Raw genomic sequence first — 19,578 nt, forward strand, 5'->3', positions numbered from 1 at the left:
TGGGCAGCAGGACCCCCAGCTTCCCAGGAATTAAAAGCTTCTTTGAGCCCCCCAGCGAAGGTAGTCCTGATAGCCAAAGACCAGGAGAAACCCACTGACAACCCAGCTTCTCCCATAGCCAGCATGGCACTGGGAGGCTGTTTGGATAAAACCTCTTAGGCCAGCCTCAAAGAGGGAAGCATGAGCTGTCCCTGCTCTTTTCCACCTTGCACATGCCCAGCAAGCCCCTTCCCCAGGGATGGCTATAGGAAGGGGCCAGGCTCCCTTGGTGGGTCTGGAGCAGGGTGCTGCATGGGGCCAGACTAACACCCGCCAATAACACACCATAACAACCATCATCCTGTAAACCCACAGAATATCCCTGTGTAAAAAAACAAAAAACAAAAAACATGACAAGTGACTCAAGAAGGGACTTGGGTATAACAGCTGTTGGGGAGGAGGCAGGAGCAGGTGACTTCAGACCATGACTGTGCACCAGTGACAAGTGGATGGAGGGCACGTTGGCTTGGAAAACCTCTGCGTGTTTGCATCTCATACACTGCCATATCTTTCCTCTGGGTATTAAATTACAACGTTAAACACTGACAGCATACACACACAGTTGAAAAGAATTATTTTGCTATTGTATGCAGACAGCTATGTTGCTCTGAAGGTATGTACAAATTAAATGCTAATCTGAGGCCAGGGATAATCTGATTATTGCTTCCTTTTGAAGTAAGAGGAACAATATTTACTGAGTTAATTACGGACCTCTAAAGGTAAAACTTGCTTTGAAGATTAAACAACACACATGTTAGTTATTACAACCACACTTGACCATTGTTGCTCTGTAAAAATTTAAAAGAATTTGGATTTTTCACAGAGATGTTGCATTTTAGAAGGCACTACTTCATATACTTCTCAAATGTCTTTTAAGAGTAGCTGAAATGGCAACGTAACAGAGCACCAAATATATGAGAAGCTGCTTGTATGATATGTGTAGTGCACAGCTACTCTGCAATACAGAAGAAATCCCCATTTCAGCACAGAGGGGACACTGGCAGCATGGGGAAAACCATCCTCACCACCGTAAGTCAGGCTTGTGGGCCAGCTCCCCACACACTCACACCTCTGCCCTTGGGGAGAAGAGCCCTGGCCAGATGCATGCTGGAAAGGGCCCAAGCCATCCTGGTTTTGTGCTGAGGGGGCGATCACAGAGTAGTGATGGTCCTAGAGCCAAGACCTGGCACCTCCAGGAGAATTTAGCAGCTCCGGTGGGACCAGACAGTGCAATCTCACATTCCTTCTCTGCCAGTTGTGGATCCTCGGTTCATGAAAAGCCTTTCAATGGATGCAGACAATCCTTCCTGCTACCTGGCTGTGAATGCTTGCACCGTATTAAACCCAGTCCATCATATTCAGCTTTACTTTCAGCACTAGAGCTACCCCGTAATTTAATTACGTACTAAACCCCCCTTCACAAAACCCCCAAACAAATAATAAGAAATTATTGTTATAATAATGTAATTTCATAGAATGCCTATAAGGATTTTTTTGATCAGTAACTCCCTGAACACTGTACAGAAGAAGCGGTTTCCACTATTTCTTGTGCTGTTTATTTACCCAATCGCTTATTTTTGAGTTCGTATCGCTTTGTCTGACAGTTCATAATCTGAGTGTGAAAAACATTGTGTTGAAGTGGAGCATTTTGTCTGAGTCTTTCAAACTTGGATTCAGATCTGCATGTTCCAAATATGTGACGGCCTTCAGATCTCTTTTATGTTCAGGCCCATCTCCGTAATTACCCCAGAATTGCTGACAGAAGTTGGAGGAATAGTAGATTGGAAACATCTGAGCAACGTTTAGGGAAATGTTTCTGCTTATCAGAAGGCAATCGGGAAATTAAGTGGTGAGCACTAATTGAGTTACATTTAATTGAAATTATAGATGGAAGGACTGCATTCTGGTGAATTTCAGTTGCCCAGATGTTCTGAGATCCCAATTTCCCAGAAGGAAGAATATTTTGAATTTCGTGTCTGTAAACCATGCTCTGTTAGTCACGTTCAGAATATTTGAGAAGCATGTTGGAGTCCCAGACATCTCATGGGGTTTTTAGTTTGTGAGACTCCGACGCAGTCCTGCCTGCAGGACAAACAGAAGTGACTAACCCCTTACAAATAAATTAAACTTCTTCCCCTTTTTTTGGCAGTCTCATGCAATGATGATACATTGTCCTTGAAAGTTGTTATCCTGATCTCTTTGAAGAATTATGCTGTAAATCAAATGAGAACAGGTGGAGTCAGAATTAGAAATTGAACCGTTTCTGCTGTGCAAAATGAGATTTCCAGTAAAACAGCTGATGTGCCCTACCTTTTGTCAATAATTACTACATATTGTGAAATAGCCTTCAGCGCTCAACATTCATTTTACATGCCAAGAGTGGTTTCCCAGGTCTGTAAGCCACCTTTCACAACCTTCATACAACCATTCAACCTCAAGATAGATACCAGAGGGATGAGAGCCAGACAGGGGGGTGACCTGACCGACACACGGGCTCCCCTGGGGCCCCACCACTCCGCTGTGCAGCAAAGCAGGGTTGAATATGCAGCTCCTCCCAGCACAAGCTGTGGCAGCAGCTTCAGCGGCACAGAATGGCTTGGTCCTCCCACCGCTAGGTTTTCTGGATTACCAAACTGCCCAGCTGACAGCCACGTACCAGCCCCAGAGCTGGAACCCTTCCTTCTGCACCCACCGTTCATACCAACGGCCATCCAGAGGAACATGCCTCGTAGCTCACCTGCAACGTTAGCGAGCACCTGTAGTTTCTGAGGGAGTTCAATCCCCATCGGTGGATCAGCTACAAACAAGCTTTGCCTTCTGTACCCCTGAGTTTCACATGATGGTAAAAAATTCTGCTGTGCCAGCCGTAGAAAAGTATCAACCATGCCCTCTAGTCTGGAGCTTTAGATGTTTACTCAGGACTTAAAACTAAAGAAAATTATTGTGATAAATCTTCCTACAGAAAGCCTGGACAGCAACGGGAAGGTAGTCTGATGTGCTTAAGACGTATTCCACAGCATTCAACAGCAGCAACAGGATTTCCTACAGTCTCATGAATTACTGCCCAGACATGTTGCATGGCTGTAGTCTAGATATCAAATGAAGGTCAGCTGAGGCCAGGACATCATTTCCATGGTGGGACAGAGTCTTCGAACCATCTGGAAGAAGGAAAGGAATCTGACTCACAGGTACAGCTATGTGGAAGCTTTTTCTGTCCATAGGGCATCTAGAACCACTGCCAGATCCCAAAACAAATGACTGATTTGATGTGTGCTTCAAAGGAGGCCACACCTTAGCTTTGGATCCTCAAAGTCCTTCCTTCACCTGCAGCATTGACACTGTCCAGCCTTCACTGAGATACAAGCTGTTGTGATATTACTCAAGCATCAGGCACATGGAGATAATTTTATGAAGTCCGTGCCCCCTTGTCAGTTCACCTGGTGGCTGCACACAGGTTTAAAATCAGGCCACATCTGGTCATGTGGGACTCTGCAAAGGAAAGCAACATCAGCAGAGAGGAAATTTCACGCCTTCTGGTGTTTTCCTTTGCACTGATAATTTGAGTACATCACTCTGAAACCTTGCTCCTTACACATATGGGACATCAGTAGCACGTAGTCAACAGTATCAAAAGCTGGAGAGAGGCCCCAGAGGATGAGAATGGTTACCCTCCAGTGACTGAACAGAGGAGATGCTCAGTCAGCACTATTAAAGCTATTTTTGTCCTCTTGGCTGCCTTTGTATGTGGATTGGTCTTGGTTTGATGAGTTTATAATTGACCTACAACAGTTCGTTGTAGCATTCATTCGGCAATGCTGTGACAACTGTGTGCATGTAGGAAAAGCAGAAAATTTTAATTTCAAGTAAAGCATTACTTACTTTAACCAGGAGCGACACCAATTTCTCATGTGTCTTGCACTACTCAAGAGGAGCACGACTAGGTCTACAGCTTGACCTGAGCATCCTCAATGAGCTGAACACAAGGAATGCAGGCGTCCTGTTTGTACACTTGCACAGAAGGGCAGGGGACTCATGCTGCCCTTGACAAGCCATCTTCAGTTCGTGGGATTGTTCATCCGTGCAGGGCTTTGATGTTAGCAGTGGTAACCTGGGTTACCGAAAGGTTCACACCTCTGCATACCTCCTGTAGGCATGGTTCGGCAGTTTTATAGAAAGCTGGTAAGCAAGTTCCCTTGGGTCTGTTAAGCAGCCTTCATAGGAGAAATTCTTTTTTTCAATTTGCGTTCTTCACTGTCACTTTCATAATGCCTGATCCTTGCTCCATCTGGCACTGGATTTAGAAAATATGGCATCTAACCAGTTCTCAGATTATCAGTCTAACGAACAGTGAGTAGTGTGATAATTACTGATTTTTTTCTCCGAATAAAATGCTTGTTCCATGAAGGAGCCTAGAAAGCATCCCATAGTAGGGGACCCTCTTCCTGTCTTCTCTATACCCAAAGTGCCTTTTTCATGTTTCTTTTCTCTCCTACTGGTCTCCACCCATGATATTTCAAGACCCAACCTCAGAATTTGGCAGGTGCTGCAGACCTCCCTGTGGCACAGCCCTTCCATGTAAGGGGTGGGAACATCCTGATCTGAGACTGAGACTGAGCGAGCGAGGAGAAGAGGAAGAAACTTCTGCATAGCTGATCCCCAGGATAGGATACAGCTCTCTGGGAATTTTGGAGCCAACTACTGACGTGGATAGAGCTGTTGCCAACACTGCTCTGCATGTCTGAAAAACATTGACATTCCCAGATGACGTACCTGGACCATCTCACCACCACAGCCCACAAAAACACTTGCAAATTCCTCCACAATCCTCTTAGCCTTTGGTGATCTCCTGATACAAGAAGCCTACTAGTCTATGGTCTGATTTTGCAGAGCAAAACGAAAACACTTTAGATTAATGCCAGCAAGGTTATCCTTTGAGGTTTTTCCTTTATATTGAAAAAATGAAACACTCTGGTTTCATATCAGCCTGCCAAAGGGAGCCTTTATGCAAAATTCAAGCCATTGAATTCAGGCCATGCTTACAGTCTTATCTCAGAACCTGGCAGCAAGCAAGGCAGGAAAACCTTTTTGGAGGTCAACATGTAGCTGTCCTTATGACCAAGATTACCAAGAATATTCACAGCTACTTCTGCAGTGCTTCTACGTACAGATCTTTACTAGGGATGAGAAAACAACAAATACATTCATTTACCTCAGCAAAAAAAAAAAATCTCAAAGCAACTGCAATTCTGTAAGAAAGAGCAGACATCCAACCTGTTACAGTATGCTAATGCCCCACAACCTATGCTGTTTCCACCTCTGTAATACAAACTGGGCACAGTGAAAGCTTTGGATGAGAAGGATTTGGGGTTGGAATTATTTTCAAACAGAATATTCATTAGAAGGTATCCGAGCAGTCATGCTATTTCCCCATTTGTCATCAAATGCATAAGGAAAACTGCTTCATCTGCAACTCTACCTTGCTTTCAAAATTCAGCCAGAGCAAGTTGTACATGTTACTTGCCACAGCACAGCCTCTTAGCTTTTCTCTGAATGAACAACACCAAGAAAATGATTTTACCAGCGTTATGGCACATTACTACAGAGTTTGCACCTACATGATTAAGAAGCAGTGAAAAATCTTACTCGCTTTTTTAAACTAAATGGGTGGCATGTAAATTAATGCAGCCCACAGGGCACTCTAAGTATAATGATTCATGTTCCTTACATAGCAAACATTAACAGATCTTTTTTTTAAATTACTTTAGTAAACAATCTTTGGGGAGTTTTGCTGAGAGCCTAATCTGTATTTAATTTAGTCATTTGAAAATTGCATGGACAAGCTTTGTGAAAAATCTCTTAAAAATGCAGCTAACTGTATTGTTTACCTTAATACTCAAACAGCAGCCAAGTGAAGCGTTTGCTCTATTCTGGCCTCATTCTGTAAATGACTGAATGTATAAATCCAAGGTTCTGGATCCAGCCCACTGTAAGCTTGAGCTCTTCATGAATTCCTTCTTTACCAATTTTAATAGATTTGCTGAAAAAAGCTTTGTTGTGAGTTTCCCTTAAAAATCTCTCAAAGTTGTTAGGTATGACAGCTTTACTAGCATACAACAAAATTAAGGAGAAAATGCTGGACAAGGTCTAGCTATTACAGTAAAGTAATCCTCCCTCTGTTGAATGATGGAAGAAAGTTAAAAAAAGAAAAAACAAAGAGAAAGCCTAGTGCAGTGCAGTGGAGATTTGTAGTACAGCAACTGCTTCTTAAACACTGAAATTAATGACTAAATTCAATTTTGAGCTTTCAGAGGCAAGATGCCTTGAGAAGCACAGCAAAAAGAAAGCACAATATATGGGATATGTTAAAAATAAAAACAACAGGCCTTGCTAATAAGCCCACTTCAAAATAGTGTAATAAAGGTGAAGGGGAGAACTTCTGAATATATTTTTCTAATTAAAAAAGAAGACGAATCATTAATATATGCCTGAAAATGACTGAAAACGCAGCCTGCTAAAATGGCTGAGTCTCACTGGGGCTGCATTTAAATTCTTTTAAGTATTAAGAAATGCCTAAATAATGGACAGAGTTCAGGGGTGCATAATATATCTTGTTATAAAGAGCACCTGCCGAGACCATACTGGCCTATAGTTTAAACATTTTCTACAATTAAAATACCTAAATCTAGAGGCCACCTGTTTCCTGCCTTTGCCTTCCTCAAATGCCAGAAGTTTTACTGTAAACACAGGTGAGCAAAATAAGATGCTGCCTGATGTTAGGGGACTCAAGGAATTTGCACAACAGCTGAAGTCCTGGCCAGCCGCTTTTCGACTCCCAGCCCCTCAATTAAAACTGATGAGAGAAGCAGTATCCTCTCTTCTTCTCCCAGTGGCAAGACACTTACACAGGAATTCCCACACTGGGCTGGGACAGCAGCTATCCATCCAACAGCTTGGATTTGACAGTAACCAGTACCAGATGTTTCAAGTGAAGGCATAATAAAATGCAGAGAGAGTAATCGTGGAGAAAACTACTCAGTGTTTCCCAATTTCCCACTCTGGTCCCCAGGCAATGCACATATCCTGGGACATACTGCATCCCAAGAAACCAGTCTGGCTATTCAGAAATCTGCCAAAAAAGCTGTCTAGATGGCAACCCTGAGTTCATTGCTGACTGGTAAAATAGAGAGGCTGTGGACTGTCCTTACTGTAGGACCCTTAAGAGAGGTTGGATTCCCATTTTAATTTTAGTCTAACTGTGAAATGTAAAGAAGGTAAAAACATTTCCAGAAATTCTAAAAAAGGTTTTTTCTCTTACAAGGAAACATATTAAAGAAGTGCTCTCAGGTGAGCAGGAGTCTTGAAAGCTGGAAATAGAACCTGGAAAATATCCCTGCAGGTCCAATCTTTCCCTGATGACATTGGCACACCAATTAATACCAGCTGGGAATCAGGTCCTGCTCATCGAGAAGGCCAGTCGCTCTGTTGTTAGCCCAAGATACCAACTGAACAGCTAGTCTGGTAGCCCAGTAAGATGCAATTCAGAAAGCTCTGCTTTTGAATATTCCCAATAGCACACCAGTCCCTGGAAGACAACCCTCCGCATCAGGTAACCCTTGCTGACAAACATCTACTATCTAAAACTCTGCCCCCTGCAAGAGATTTAGAGTAAAATGGAAACCATACGACGCTTGGCACCTATCCAGGCAAACGGGTAGGGGCAATCCTACACTCCTCTGCCCCATGAGCTGGGCAGATGTGAGGCAGCTTTCATCCAGGAGCTGCGCAGCTGCATCCCTGCTGCACTGCTGCTGATCCCGTCAGCCACCCCAAGCAGCACCTGGCCCATCCAGAGGGCTGCCTGTGCCTGCTCCAATAGGCACATCCTTGGTTTGCCAGCTGAGGTGCCTGGAGCACAGCTTTGGCTGCACCGGACCAAGGCACGTGCATCTGCAGCAAGGCAGAGTGCAAATCAGGCAAGGAGATTTTAATTTTTTTTCCTCCTGTTTTCAAACTTCTTTGGAGGACCTGACAATGAATCAAAGTTACAGTTTTGCAGAAATGCACAGAACATTTATTCAATTCGACAGAAGTGTACAAGTATTTCTGAGAGACAAAAAGGCACGAAACAGGTCCTGGTTTCTTACTGCCTAATGCACAGATGATCCCCTGAACCTGAAAGCAGGAAGCTAGCTGACTCCTACATGGGAAAGCAGCAGAGTTTCAGAAGGGTTCCGTTAACTAAAAGCCTACTATTTTTCCCTTTTCATTACTTTTGACCAGTGAGATGGTTTCATCTGGTAAATTTTAATGCATAAGGGCACTTACCGAAATGAGGTACAGTTATAACACAATAGCAAACTGATTTACAGCATCTCTGCACAGAAACTGGCAGTAGTACCAAAATTATGATAAGCTTTGGGACATGGGCAAACACACACAATTATGCAATTATGTTGATACCATAAAAAACATCCTCTTCTGAGCAGTTCCTGAGCCAGGGGATAAGGAAAACGACCTGATAGTTAAGGGTACATAGCACATTTCAGCAGATACTATAACCATCATTCTTACATTGCTGTCTTCTCATTTTATATCACAACTGTTAGAAGGTTACTGATCCATACTCTGAAATCTCAAATAGCAGGCCCATCTCTCTTAGCTTGCCCTTTTAAAAAGAGGACCCAAGAGAAAATCGACACTAGCTTTCACAGCTTTTGGTGGCATCTTTGCAATTCCAAGATGTTACGTCTCCCCTGCTACCCATTGCTTCTTGCAAAGCATTTGAAATCATGTCATAAATTAACGATTATAAAACAAAGGCTTCAAAATAACTTAATTGTTATATTTATCATGGGGAAAATCTTGCACTGAATATTAAATACTATCCTTAAAGCCATTTGGTCATACAGAGAGCAACTACGGACATTTAGACAAGCAAACAAAATTTTATTTCCAAAGTGCTACTGAGATTCAAAAGCGAGCTATCAGAGGTAAACAATCCTCTCCTCTACTTTGTCTCCACTTTCTGCATCCTGCAGGCTCTCAGGCTGGTGGTTCAGCAGCAGTGCGTCTACCCGTGGTGGCTGCATGGATTCCTGGTTTGGAATGCTTGCTGGGGGACCCTGGGTCTGTGATGCGTTCAGATCTGTAACGCACAAGAGAAGGACATGTGATAATGCATCTTCTGCCATGCCCGTGCCATCATAAAGAGCAAATTCTAACATTTTCATTAGCACCATTTTCTAGTTTGCTGCATCTGTCTAGAAAGGAACACACTGCTGTATTATGAATTATACTTCAGCCTGATGACAGGTACATCACCCAAATTTACTGAAATCTGTTCAAGTCTATCCACACTGTCACCCAAGGGATGATCACTGTCACTATTTTTACAGTCAAAGAAATTTATACCCATACTTCACTAACCAGACACACAGTAATGGAAAGGCATAAATGCTGTCAGCGTTGGGCTGGAGGGAAACATACAGGACATAATAGTATCTTTATTACTAATAATACAATTGTAAAATTAATACAGTTTCCATCATTACACAGAATTTTATTTGCAAGCCTTCCTTTTACAGATTAAAAACAATCAACTGAGTAAACCCCATTAAAAGTCTATTTGACTGGCACTTGCAGTCTATAACAGATGTATAACGATACAGCCTTTTCTGCCAAGTTTATCTGTGTTTATTTGCACAAACTACCTACTCTAGTCTTGTCTCAATCCTCTAGGTGTGACATGGGGATAATACTTGCACCCAAACACTAAGAAATTATTTCACAAGGATCTTCATATGTTATCTTTCCAATTTTCTCCTGCAAATGCAGAGAATCAGGTACTTGTTTTCTGGCATTGAGCTCTGAAGGCTTTTGTGATGATCTGTGCGCTACTTTAAAAAAAAATAGACACAGTTGGGTTTTCTCCCTAGTCAGCTTTCTGTACCACTTCAGGCCTTCAGGAACTACACCTTAGTAGCTAGCTTTTCTACATCTTTGTATCTGCAAAGCATTTTTACCATAAAAACAAGCTGCATAACAAGGGAGCGTGTATCCTCACAGCTAGGGATGAGAAAAGTCTGCAATGGACAGACTGCAATACTTTCACTGGATTCTCAGCCCAACCGACCTCTGCTATTACATCAGGAGAGTTAACTTTTCATTCTTCCCTCTGCAAAAAAGGACTCTGCAGGAAAAAGGAGAGCTTGGCACCCCTCTTACAGCACAGATAATGCCAGAAGCAAGCAAACCCAGCATCGGGGTCCTTTGAGCCTTGGCCAAACATGCAGAGAGCTAAAAAGACATTTCATGCCTGCTCTGGTCCACACCCCTTCTCACATGTATGTGCAATGAAAATCTATTATAAAGGGGATATTTCAGGGGTTTTTTACACACTGTATCACACTAACTGGTGGCAATTTAAAATGACACCTGCCCTCGACGCATTATTCACTGAGGCAGGAGTTTAAGGCAAAACAAGCTTGCTGGCACCCTGCAAAGCCTAGTCTCCCTGGCCGCTCCTGCCACGGGGCATGTGGAGCGGTGGGAGATGATTATGCGATGGGCATGTGGGAACGCATCATATCACTGCCTCTGCCTTCAGCGTCTCCTCTTTGATATTCACACAGCTGCGGGGAGCAAACAGGCTTTGGGGCTTCAGCTCCCGGAGTAACCTGGATGTTATACCTGCTGCTGAGACTGCAGAGTTGGTGGCAGGGGCAAGGCATTTATACACAAGTGGTGCTTGGTCATAGTGGGATGACACAAAACGTTAAGAAAATTAAATCCAAATTCCCTTTCTTTTACTGTTCTACACTGGATTTAAAGGATCAAGTTTCAGTCTTGGTGAAAATCCAGAGTAAGTCTTGATTGCAGGTGAGTTATTTGCTACACGTAACACAGCAGGATTTCACTCCCTAACTTACTTGCACAGCCCTGCTTTGTTAAAGATGACTTTTGCATTTATTTCCTTTTGATAGCCATATTAGAAAAAGATTACAATTCGCAGCAACAGAAGAAACCAGAAATATCCTACATCTGCTTTTCTTTAGGGAAACTGCATACTTTAGTTTTATTTATTTATTAAAAAGAGCCCTACCAGTGAAAGGTCCTCCACCTCTAAACACTTATATTTCAGGCTAATTTTACCCACATTAATATTCCTTTTAAGTCCTGTGAGTCTGTTCACCTTAACAAAGTTATGTGCATAAGAATAGCACGCAGTAAGCACTTAGTTGAAAGATCTGTTTCCAAAGTTTATAAAGTACATAATTGGAGAAGCCTAATTACAAATTTGAAAAAACCCAGAAAAGAAAGAGAAACACCTTACATGCAGTTATTTTCCACCATCAAAACTAAACAGTAATTGCTTCACCAATTACAACAGTAGCTGTTTCCAAACCATTTCTCATTAACTGTTAGAATTCTAAGCAGCAGAGCTGAGCAGTGGAAACTGCCAGCGTTCTGGAAAAACAAATCGGATTCCGTCACTATCAAAATAAATGATTTATTGCTTTTTTTTTTTTTTAATTCTGTTGCATCCAGAGAACCTGAGCAGTAGGAGAGCACCCAGGAGGTGAGAGCCCAGCTGCTGCTGGGTGACGAGTGGCTTCTCGCGCTAGAAAGGTTGTGCTTAATCCAACTGAGGGAAGGGGCTGGTTTTGGCTGCGCTTGGGGTGGCACTCAACACAGGCTCTGCCTAATAAAAGCACAATGTGTCCCCAGGCCGACATACTCAGCCTGCCTGCAGGGAGGGTGCCTGCTGTCTCCCTGCCTGGTGCCATGCTGGAAGCAGCCCAGCCGGCAGACCAGCTGGTACCGCAGGGCAGGCGGCAGCGCAATGCGCCCGGAGCAGCTGCTCAGGGAAGGTGGAGGAACTGCCAGAATTGGTAATAACAGCCTCAGGTGAAGGGAGAGTGGGAAAAGCGGACCGATCCACCAGCCAGCACCAGTTCTTGTTACGCAGAGCAGCCACAGCTGCCATGAAACCTCCCCTGAGCGCCCCAGTGCTGCACAGGGAAATGGGCTGCCCTTGGCCCCACGCAGGAGAATGGTGGCAGAAATCCTCCTCTTCAAATGCTCTCCCAAAACAGTGAAGAACCCTTCAGAACCAGCCTTGAAAGCATCAGCTGCAGCCTACTAAAGAACTCTGAGAGCTGAGGATGCTCAAAAAAAAGGAAAAAAAAGGAAGACAAACCAATTATCCATGCAGACAGCAAGGCAGAGGAGGGCTGGTGAAGGGGGGCTGCTACTAGAAAGCAACAGCCAGGAAGCTCTCCTGTGCTCCCCAGGCAGCCGGGGCACCCACAGGAACCTCCTCAGCCCCTCTCCAGGTCCGTTCTTTGCTGCACTATGGCTGAGTCAGAAGTCGGTATGGATCAAGAGCCAGGTAAATAAGGACCATGAGCCTCCGTCATTGTGATTGTAACTCACCGGCCAACATCAGCCACAAAATGAGTTTTGTATTATTCCCTTTCTTTAAATTCAGCATTTACTTATCCTTTCTTCTGCTCCCTTCCATCCTGCAGAGTGATGCTCAGGCAGGCTGTGTTCAGCTCAACAGCGCGCCCACCAGACCAGCACCCACATCACCAGCACCCAGCAAAAGTGCTCCCACTGCCCCTGCCTGGGCTGGGCTCTGCCCGCCGCCTCCATCCTGCACCCCTTGCACAGAAAGGACAAGCGAAGATGCCTGTACCTGGCCACAGCCTTCCTCTTGCTCATTTACACCTAAGGAACGCAATTTTTCCTTCGTATTTATGTAAGTGCAGAAAATATTCCCAGATTTCCAAAGCTTTAACGAAGCTGAGCTGTAGCTAAGACTCTTCCACAGGGCCTTCTGAGAGACTTCCAGGTCCCCGCTCCCTCCCTCTTCTGCAGCTGCCAAGGGCTGTCAGCATCTCACCACGTCCCAGCCCCTGGAGTTTATGTGCAAACTGAAACACCCTTTTGCTGCTTCTCAGTTACACAAAATTTATTTCTCCTACAACACTCCAAGTAACTCTCTCCTAAAGAGCCAGGTCCTCAGCTGCACCATGTATACCCTAGACAAAACTGAACAGCAAACCAGAAAAATCCACTCTTTCAATGTTGGGCTGGCCAAATTTCCCAGCAAAGAGGGATGTGCTTGAGGCTGGGGGCCAGGTATTAGGTGATCTGTGACAGCACTTCAACATTTTGGGGCCGTGTAGCCTGTTCAGCCCAGCAGCACCAAGCCGCGGCACAAAATACCACTTAAGTCCACCTTCTCCTTTCTACCTCAGCTGAGACCATTCTATTAAATAAAGAAAACCCAGGCATTCCCTGTTGTCTCCCCCACCATTTCTCAAAAGGAGTTGGAGGCTGTTTCTACCAAATTCTGGAAAAAAAATCACAAATTGCCTCATGCACACTGACACATACTGCCAAATCCAACATTAAAAACCAACCCAATTTTTTCCCCGTTTTCCACAAGTTTAGCTCTGGTACCATGAGGATAGGTATCAGGAAACTGCAGAGACACTCTACTCCCCCAAAATAAAAATACTTTTCTAGGCAACCTAAATGTAACAATAACTTCAGACTGAGGGCCTGCAGCGTGTGGAGCCAGCTTTCATGGGAGTTTCTAAGGGGACCTCAGTTCTCCAAATGGGGTCTGGGTCCAAACTCAGAGAAACGACAGCTCCTGGCTAAAAACGTGCAAATGTTGTACTGGAAAAAGCAGTGGCATTCCGCATCCTAACTACCATACCCTACCCTTCCTGTAGCACTAAGAGACAGGATTAGTGGCATCCCGTAAAATGCTCGGAAGGTGAAGGACAAAGCAATGGCATTTGCAGGAATCTGAGATCAATACATACCAAAACAAACACAGCCCATGCTCCTGGAGGGTGGGATACAAAAGCCAAGTAAACAACTCATTAGTCACACTGATTCTCACCTTCTGTCTGTTGTCATAGGATGTAAGCACTTTTCCACATCAAATAAATACCATGGATTTTCTCCTCTACTCCTCCTCTCTCCCCCCTAAGGATCAGAGCTCTTCAGGTAAGCCGGGAATGCCCACAGTGATGATTGTGGGAAGGATAGGAAGACATTATCAAGGCACTAGGAAACACTGCGGGCAAAAAAACCCTCTCAAGTTTCTATGTTTTTAACAGAAAGCCCTCAGTTTTCTTCCTCCAGCTCTGACCCTAATTTCACAGCATCACAGGGTAATTCAAGTTGCAAGGGATCTTAGGAGGCCTCTGGTTCAAACTCCTGCTCAAAGCTGGGTCAGGCCAGGTTGGATACTCGGGGTTTTTTCCTTCCCAGCTGTTTTAAAAAAAAAAAAAAAGGGACGTTTGGGGGGAACTCACCACACAGACTTTGCAGAAACTACATATATATACACTGAATTAATTTGCTGTGACTTTCAGAGATCTGCATCACATGTTGGCCCTCTTTACAAAATAAAATTTCATTAAATGAAGAGTTATGCCACTTTTAGCAACAGACATGTTAAAGATTCTTAAAACCATTACTCCTCTGAAAATAATATGTAGTTAGGTTTTAGTTTTACCGTTTATTTATAATAACTGGAACCAGTTTTTATACCAAGTTCATCTGGACTGACAGCTGACACATCAACTTCAGGCCAAAGCTATTTGAAATGGCAGAGCTGCTGTGTTTAATCCCCCCACTGGCACTCATGCATAACGCAAAGCACAAGCAGAGACACCTAAAAACCAGTGCTAAGTCTACCAGGTCTGGGATATTCAAAGGAATTCAAGGGTAACAGGCTCTTATTTGCCATTACAGTCCAATAGCAAATGGCAACGGCAGCCTAACTCCCGGGAGCTCCACTGAAAGTCCCCACCGGCAAATCCCACGGCACCTCTTTGTCTCTAATGGTGCTCCCAGTGGTTTCCATGCAGATTCATGAGTGACAGCCAATTCCCCAGGGAATTCCAGGCACCTCAGCCTCTTTCCCCTTCCTACCTGTGAAAGGTGCTATGATCCGTTTTGATTACTTTTTTTTTAGTGCCTACTAAGACTTTCCCAATTTGCGATGGATTTTCCATACCGCAGGTTCAGTTGTTTATGGAGCTGATGGTTGGTGGCAGAAAGAGAACACTACTCGGCCGCACAGGACCTGACGGGGCAGCGCAGTCCTTAGCCCACTGGCGGAACAGCCAGGACACGGCCGCTGCTGCATGGGTTCAGACCACTTGGTATAGAAAAGGCATCTATAAGCTTTGAGGATCTGAAGACAATTCCCAGCAGTTTCACTGGGAGTCGAGATCTCAAACACCACTGAAAAACCAGGCCTTCGCACCTCAGTAAATCCGATTTCACAGCGGGAACTGGATTTGGTACCAGGTCTCAGAAAACACTGGGAAAAATACTTTGACCCTGAAGCTACCACGGAAAGGGGATTCTAATCCATTTCCCAGCTGACTGAATAAGGCAGGAAATCAATCTGAGAATTTTAATGCTGCTATTTACTTTTAACTAGCCCAACCCTGTGAAAAAGCAGCAGCTGCATTTCTTAGGCAAACAAGCACCTTCATGAATAAGAGGTCTTTTCACAAAAAGCAGATGAGCAATTATAGCGTAGTAGAATCTACGTTAATTATCCTCATCAGCTTTTGGTGCATTTTTTTGTTACAAGACAGAGAACAGAAAGAATTCAAAGTCTATGATGAATAAAGTCTGCACCATAACTCTTCTTCACATCTGTACTTTGCATTTTTGCTCATGGTAAAATTACTGGAAATGCCATTATTCTGCATATTTCTGTTCTTTGTTTAGTTGTTGGCTTAGGTAAAACAATGCAATTGAGTTTTCAGGTTTTGCCTTATAATTCTTTAGAGAAGTTTGGTCTAGAGAATTTGGACCAAATTCTTGGCTAAGACAAAATTTACATTTATTCCACCAAAACTGCTTTATCATAAAGCTCCATAATAGTTCCAACTCATTTATTTGATACTTGTCTTAAAGCTCCAGGTTTTGGAGTCATGTGATGATGCAGCCATCTTTTCTTTTATTAAAGCCCAGTAAACACACTACTTCTAACACTGGTATTATCAAAGCAAAGATTTTAAAAACATCTCAAGCTCAGACACTGCCAGTGATACCACTTTAGCATCAAGTTCATAGCATGCCCCTAGGTTGAAATAATTTAAAATTTTACCCTACTTATATGGCTATGTTATCAGTTGTGCTGGCTATAAAGCACACGGCTTCTAAACTATTTTTGGCATGCTGTTTTTTAATGCATATCAATAAGGGAGACTTAAAAATAGGTCTGACTTGAAATCATAACTTGTCTGTGCATTAAATACCCACAGTCTCACCTTGGCAGGGCATACTGCCTGCCAGCTGTCTGCTTCTGCTTAATATTAATTTATTTAGGTATGAATTCCCTATTAAATTGTCTTTGTGCTAAGCTTTGAAGCTTTAGATGGTCAATTACAGACACACACATGGTCCAACAGGTATTCTGCTAACAACGAACACATGTTTTATTGACCTACTTCTTTTCCAGCTCATTAAACACAGCTGCACTCAAATGATCAAGAGAAAATAACCGTAAAACCCCAAGAACACCCTTCCTACAAAGGATTACAAGGAACGTGACCAGCTGCCGGCACAGGGCCACTGCTCCACCCGGCCCAGCACTGCGCCCGTGCAGGGCACCTCTCCAGGGGCAGGGGCGCCCATCTGTCTGCTGACAACAACCGTGGGCAAGCATGGCCAAACTCCCGCAGACTCTTCCTTCGGCTGTCTACTGCCGGTGTATCTGAAGTGGGCTGCAACTGTTACCCCCTGCCCCATAATCTGCAGAAGACAGATTTGGCCAGCGGGCTGAAGTCAAAACAAACTTGGGTCAGTGGGTAACGCTCCTGCTTGAATGTTTGCTGGAGAAATGGAAATCCCATAAAGTTACAGACCCAAGCAGCATTTCCAAAGACTCAGCAGATGATGAAACCAGCCTCACTTTCTGCCGCCAGCCAGCACATCCCCATGCCTCCCTTGCCTGCTGTCCCAATTTGCACCCTGGAGGTAAAACACTGCGGTGAAGCTTCCTCTCCTTCCCTCCCAAAGAGAGAAACAGTTAGCATTAACTCTGAAAAAACAGTGTCTATGGCACATAAACTCACCCTCTTTGAAACAAAAGGGGACATTTACACATCAAAACTATTCTTTTGAGCTCTGTGTTACCACAGACAGACATTATCGTGCTGATCAACTTTGCTTCATATTTTATGGTTTTGGGCTTGTTTTTTTTAAACTACAATTTTGCTTTGAAATAAACATTAAATCAAAGACCTTGGCAAACAATTGGTTTGTCCCCAGCTTTTGGCTGGTCTTTCAGGTGCAACACAAAGGACTGTGCTCTGGACTTCGGCAGATATTTTGTTGAGTAGCAGAAGGGGACAACTCTGTTACAAAAGCCGGAAGGGGAGCTCATTTATAAAACACTCTCAAGCCTCCTCCTAAGCACCCCGGTTTTATAGGGTAGTTTCCCAGTAACAGACCAGATCCATCACTTCTTACTCATAAAAGCTGACGAGAGCAAAACTCAGAGTAAGTGGCAGAGGAATACTAAGCCAATATATAGAATTGCTGCAGAAGCAAAAATTAAGGCAAAGCACCTGTTACAAATCAATTACATGCTAATTTTACCTTTCAATAGAAGCTGCTGCTTATTGATTAATGCAGGAAAAAATACGGGCATTACTATAAGAGTGAGCATCTGAGAGAAGTCTCTTATCAGATAGTCACAGACATACTTGTTCTCCCCCGAGCTCAAAACACAGGGAAATAGCAGTTAATTTTGACTGCAGTTTGAGTATTAGCATAGCCAATTTTATCCATTTTTAGTCAGGTCGGCAGGAAGTATATGCACTGATGTTTGCTTCTTGCAGTCATTAAAAAAACCAGCAAAAATTGAAAAGTTGCACATTCCCCAAGTTTTGCACCGTAAGCATAGGAAGTTTCAGGGTGTGATCAAGTATTTTGAAATGGGTGCCCTTTTTAATTGTTCGCTAAATGCTCTGTGAACATATAGCTGCTGTGAAAACAGTTTGCATAAAAGCTAAAGGGAAAACTGTACATCAAAGCCAGAAAAAAGCACAATTATCAAATAAGCATGTGCCTTCATCCCTTCAGCCAAGTGCTTTCCTTGAGTGCACGGAACATACTTGGATCCACTTTTCTTGCTTCTGCTCCCACTTCCCTCCACTATGGGCAACACTGGTCTTACTCTTAAGCCTGAATTCATCACCACCTCCTTCTACCTTGCCTTTACTACAAGTTTTCTTCATCTCTAGTCCCACAGCTGTGCCTCTGTAGACCCCGGCTCTGCTTTGGTCCGACTCCCTGTGGTGCCTTCCCACCCCCTTGCTTCACGTGCTGCAGGTCTGCACCGGTCCCATCCCACCACTCCAGAGAGCGAGCCACTTCCCCAGAGCAGAAAAAAAAAGTGATGCTATGTTTTAAAACACCCTCCTGCATCCGTTTTCACCTTCAGTTCAAAACTGCCTGTGCTTAGCACAGAAGCCTTTCATAGGACCTTCATCCCCTTCCCCTTGCCACTGTGCTGTAATGGCAAGTTCGTCTGCATAGGAGACAGCTTCTCAATTAAAAAAAGAAAAAAAAAAAATCTCTTTTCATCCTTGCCAAATATACTAGTTCCCCTATCATGTATTCTTTAACACGGAATATATTCAATGACTTTTAAAGGCACACAGTTTTCTTTGCTTTTTCTATGGCAGACCCTAAACAAATACAGCCAAATCACATTTATTTTTGTAACATTTATGTTCCAGCTCTAGATCAAACTTCCAAGGGACACTCAAGGAATCTCGGCAGGTGACTGTTGCAAATCTTCCTATTTGATTAAACTAAACCCAACTTCCATACCAGCACCAAGGCTCCTCCCCTCTACTGCCCCACCAAAAATTTACACCCAAAGGAAAGTTTTCTATAGCATCTGGGGAGGCAGAACAAGATACTCCATGAAATCTCCTCTAGCAGTTTGGCTACAGCCAATATAATTTATGTGGAAGGCAATCGGGTGCTCCTGTGATGAATGCCAGTAAAAGACAGACAATCTTCCCCAGTTTCTCAATAAATATTTAACAGCAGATGCTGCTAAGGAGGTTTCATATTACTAAGACTTCATTACTTTTACACAACATGCTACAGGCCATTTCCTGGAATATGTAAAGTATTATACTAAATAATTAAAATGAGATTGTACTTTTCAAAATAAGCCAGACATACACTTGGTGATTCAGCTACATGATTTTACAGGGTGTGTTTGCATACTCAGTGTCTTGCAAAATTTGATCATCCATAAACATCTTCTCTGAGCCATTAGGATGCATTATTTATTCATACTTGTGCATCTATTTCAGGCTCTAACTCCACTACAAAACATATACAAAACATTGTTAATGTATTAAAGCAGGGCACGCAACCAGGTCTCCGCCCACAGATCACATTACTTGAGGAAAACACGGACCTCCCAAGGTATCCTCCTGACATCAAACAACAATTAGCAAGACT

General features: G+C 43.5%; 1 protein-coding gene across 1 annotated transcript in view; it reads right to left on the reverse strand.

Moving 5' to 3' along the window:
* Positions 1-8,669: 8,669 nt before the first annotated feature.
* Positions 8,670-19,578, reverse strand: part of ARHGEF28 (Rho guanine nucleotide exchange factor 28) — a 127,394-nt gene continuing 116,485 nt past the window's right edge. Inside the window, exon 37 of the mRNA XM_059834418.1 lies at positions 8,670-9,184. Within this exon, the coding sequence (XP_059690401.1) occupies positions 9,024-9,184 (161 nt within the window). The 3' untranslated portion in view covers positions 8,670-9,023. The remainder of the gene's footprint in view (positions 9,185-19,578) is intronic.

This window comes from Gavia stellata, chromosome Z (genome assembly GCF_030936135.1).
Source record: "Gavia stellata isolate bGavSte3 chromosome Z, bGavSte3.hap2, whole genome shotgun sequence".
Lineage (NCBI taxonomy): Eukaryota > Metazoa > Chordata > Aves > Gaviiformes > Gaviidae > Gavia > Gavia stellata.